At 40.7% G+C, this 3756-nt stretch overlaps 1 protein-coding gene across 1 annotated transcript; it reads left to right on the top strand.

Moving 5' to 3' along the window:
• The first annotated feature begins 1327 nt into the window (after nt 1-1327).
• LOC113334930 lies at nt 1328-2758 on the top strand. Its single transcript, XM_026581153.1, has 2 exons — nt 1328-1538; nt 1821-2758. The coding sequence occupies exons 1-2, from the start codon at nt 1328-1330 to the stop codon at nt 2756-2758; spliced, it is 1149 nt and encodes a 382-aa protein (XP_026436938.1).
• Nucleotides 2759-3756: the final 998 nt, after the last annotated feature.

The following is a 3756-nucleotide window of genomic DNA, read 5'->3' as shown; positions in this document are numbered from 1 at the left end:
GAAACTAGGGTTTCAAAGTCATTGTAAAAAAAAGTTGCAGAAAGTTTCTGAACGTATTCAGAAACGTTTTGATCAAAGTTGCAGAAGATCCAGGAAATTGCAGAAAGTTTCTGAACGTTTTGATCAAGGTTGCAGAAGATCCAGGAAGTTGCAGAAAGTTTCTGGACGTTTTCAGAAACGTTTTGATCAACAGAAGATCCATAAAGTTGTAGAAAGTTTCTGAACATTTTCAGAAACGTTTTGATCAAAGTTGCAGAAGATCCGAAAAAGTTGCAGAAAGTTCCGAAAAAGTTGTTAAAAGCAAAGTTAAGAAAGAAAGAGTAACATATGGATTATCCAGGAGAAAATCGACTTGAGATGGACGTTGAGGCACCTACCGGGAATCCTTCAGGTCAACGTGCCAAAAATCGAACTCTAAAGAGCGTTGTCGTCCAAACTAACCATGATGAGAGAGACGTAAGAGAAGCATTTGTTTCATCAACAACATCGGATGCTCGTTCTGCGAGATCCACTCCAAATCTCGGAGAAAACAATATCTTGTTGCAAAGATCACCTCCTCGGACCAACAACAGAACCCTCAATCTTCAACGAGGGATTCAAGGTCAACACCTGAGCATCCAGGAGCTTCTTCAAGAGGACATTGCTAATAGAGGTATGCGGAATACCCTGCATATTACACAATTTAACATCCCACAAACTGTGCAAGTTAACAATCCGCAAGTTACTCCTACCGGCTTGACGATACGAGAGTGTTTCCAGGAATTGGAAAGGGAAAACAAACGACTCAAAATCGCATTGGAGAAAAGAAAGAAGTTTGAGGAAGCAACTACCCCGTATTCCAGAAATAATAGGTCGAACCGTCATACACATCGAGAACAAGATAGACCAAACAGAAGGAACGAAGTTCCTGACGATCGTCGGCTCAATCGAGGCGATGAAAGAAGAAGCGAGGATGTCAGGAATGATTATCAAAGTTTTGATCATCATAATGACGGCTATTATGACCGTTATATGCCCATTGATGATCATTATTACACGGTCGATCAAGATAGGCGAACAAGTCACATGATACGTAGACAAAGGGATAATCATATCATTGATGATCACTCAAAGAGGTCTAAGAGAGAAAAAGACCGTTTTAAAAGAAGAACGGATCATGTCAGGAATGAACGGATTCGCATAGAAATTGAAGGAGATTCGGAGAGAGACGAATAACTCAACAGAAGAATTGGAGATTCGGAGAGTGACGAAGAACTCAACAGAATAGGAGATTGGTGAGTTGTTAGCCCAAAAGCAATCCAAAGATGAAGAGCAACAAATCGTATCGATGAAAAAGTCAATGGACTCCCCATTTGTTGGAAAGATAAGGCGCTTCCGCCCCCCCTCCTCCTCGAATTTCAACCAGCCTCAATTCAAGGAATTTTTTGACGGATGCAATGGAAATCTAGCGGAGCATGTCCAACGATTTCAAGCTTCAATGAGTTTGTGGAGCTACATCGACGAGCTACTCTGCGGAACCTTTCCATTGACCTTGACGGGTAAGGCTCTAACTTGGTTCTCACAATTAGAATCAAATTCAATTAGGAATTTTGGAATGCTGTCAGATGTGTTTTTCGAGCAATACAAGATTAACCTCGGAATGAAAAAAGAAATCAGTCATTTATTCCTCTTGCACAGAGAGCCAGGCGAGAGTCTTTTTGATTTTAATAGGAGGTTTCATCAGGAAGTTAATGAAATTGGAAAGGTGGACGAGGGATTCATAATAGAAGCATATAAAAATACAATGGATTACGATGAGTTTGGAATTTAAAACTCATTAGAAGTTCAACCAGTAGAAACCCTCAAAGAGTTGTATGACAGGGGTGATAGGTACGCGAAAGCCGAGAAGGAAAATAAAGAAAAGTTATCACGGACAACAAAAAGGTCCGGAACTGAGGGACACGAGAAACCGAAGCAGAAATTCGATGGCAGTACCAAAAGCAAGAGCCATGAAGGTCATACGAGGAAAATGAGAAACGATGAAGATTCTCACAAGACTCAAGAAAAACAAAAAGAGAAGTTTCCCAAGCTGAATATTGGACTTGGTGAACTATTTAAGAAGCTTAAAGACTCGCTACCCATTCCAAAACTATTATTGATTGAAACAAGGGATAAGAATAAATATTGTGCTCATCACCAAGATCATAGGCACAATACGGATACTTGTCGTACGCTCGCAGCAGAAGTCCAAAGGATGATTGAAGAAGGAAAGCTGCAGCAATACGTAAAGAAGAATCCAGCACAGGTCAACACACTGGTGAACACACTAGATCTACGAGAGATCAGAGTAAGCCACGTAAGAGTCAATTCAACTTCGAGAAAGGCTCAGGAAGATGCTACACGATTGAAGTTGCGTCATATTAATGATTGGCGATTATCGAACACGGTCGACTATGCCAATCTGATTGGCACTGAGATTTTGGAAGAGGGAAAGACTGAGATATCATTTTCGAACGCTGGCCTTGCTGGAGTATATCAACCACATAATGATGCGATCGTGATTTTAGCTCTCATTGGAATGTACAAGGTACGTCGAGTTCTGGTTGATACTGGAAGCTCAATTAGCATCATATTCTCGGGAGCATACTCTTCAATGAGTCTGAATGAGAACCAAGTCGAAGCAGATGATAACCCTATTATCGGATTTAATGGTGAAATAATGACAGAAATGGGAAGATTCAATCTACCTACGATGGTGGGAGGAAGGACAATTATGTAATATTTCTAGTTGCTAGATTGTCGTGCACCCTACAATGCTATCTTAGGACGAGATTAGATTCATGCAATGGGGGCGTAACTTCCACCATCCAACAGTGTTTGAAATTCATTACTCCAGTAGGAGTGATGAAAGTCATAAGCAACCAGGTGGCATCTCATAAATGTCACGAAAGCGCAATGGAGGAGTATAGAAAGTCCGAACTAAAGGGCTCGGAAATACTCCAAGTTAAAAAGAAATTTTAGCACAATGCTTCCCGACCTCTTATCAAGGAAGAGGAAAAGAAGGACCGCCAAATATTGAGGAGTTGGTAGAAGTACAAATTGAGGATCAAAAGTAACAAACAACGTTTATCGGAGCAGAATTACCGTTAGGTGAGAGTGAAAGCTTGGTTAACCTATTGAAGAATAATAAAGATGTCTTCGCTTGGAGTCTCAGAGACATGCTAGGTATTGATCCTAACATTGCGTGCCATCGGTTGAAAAATCCGCGAAAGATGGCTCCAGAACGGAAGGCAAAGGTAGATGAGGAGATTGACAGAATGCTAGAGGCCAAGATCATAAAACCTGTTAGATATCCGAAATGGTTAGCTAATATTGTAGCAGTTTCCAAAGAAAAACGAGAAAATCAGGGTATGTATCGATTTTACAAACTTGAATAAAGCATGCCCAAGTGATCCCTATCCAATGCCCAGGATTGTTGATTTAGTAGATGCCACCTCGGGTTTCGGAAGTCTGTCATTTATGGACGGCTTTTCTGGGTATAATCAAATTCTGTTATTCAAAGAGGATCAAGAACATACGGATTTCATAACAGACAAAGGCATATATTGTTACCTCGTCATGCCTTTCGGCTTGAAAAACGCAGGGGAGACTTATCAGCATCTTGTGGATGAAATGTTCAAAGATATGATTGGGAAAACCATGGAATTTTACATCGACGATATGGTGGTCAAGCCCAAAAAGAAGGAGTCTCACCTTATGGACTTGAAAAGAACCTTT

Source organism: Papaver somniferum, unplaced genomic scaffold (genome assembly GCF_003573695.1).
Source record: "Papaver somniferum cultivar HN1 unplaced genomic scaffold, ASM357369v1 unplaced-scaffold_137, whole genome shotgun sequence".
Taxonomy (NCBI): Eukaryota; Viridiplantae; Streptophyta; class Magnoliopsida; order Ranunculales; family Papaveraceae; genus Papaver; species Papaver somniferum.
The sequence above is the reverse complement of the archived record's forward strand: the minus strand, read 5'-3'. Positions and strand labels throughout refer to the sequence as shown.

What these genes read in the sequence shown, in the direction of transcription:
- LOC113334930 (XM_026581153.1), top strand. Translation starts at nt 1,328, where the DNA reads ATGAAAAAGTCAATGGACTCCCCATTTGTTGGAAAGATAAGGCGCTTC. An exon ending in CTTTCCATTGACCTTGACGG is followed by an intron (nt 1,539 to 1,820) that starts GTAAGGCTCTAA and finishes AAAACTCATTAG; the next exon opens with AAGTTCAACCAGTAGAAACC.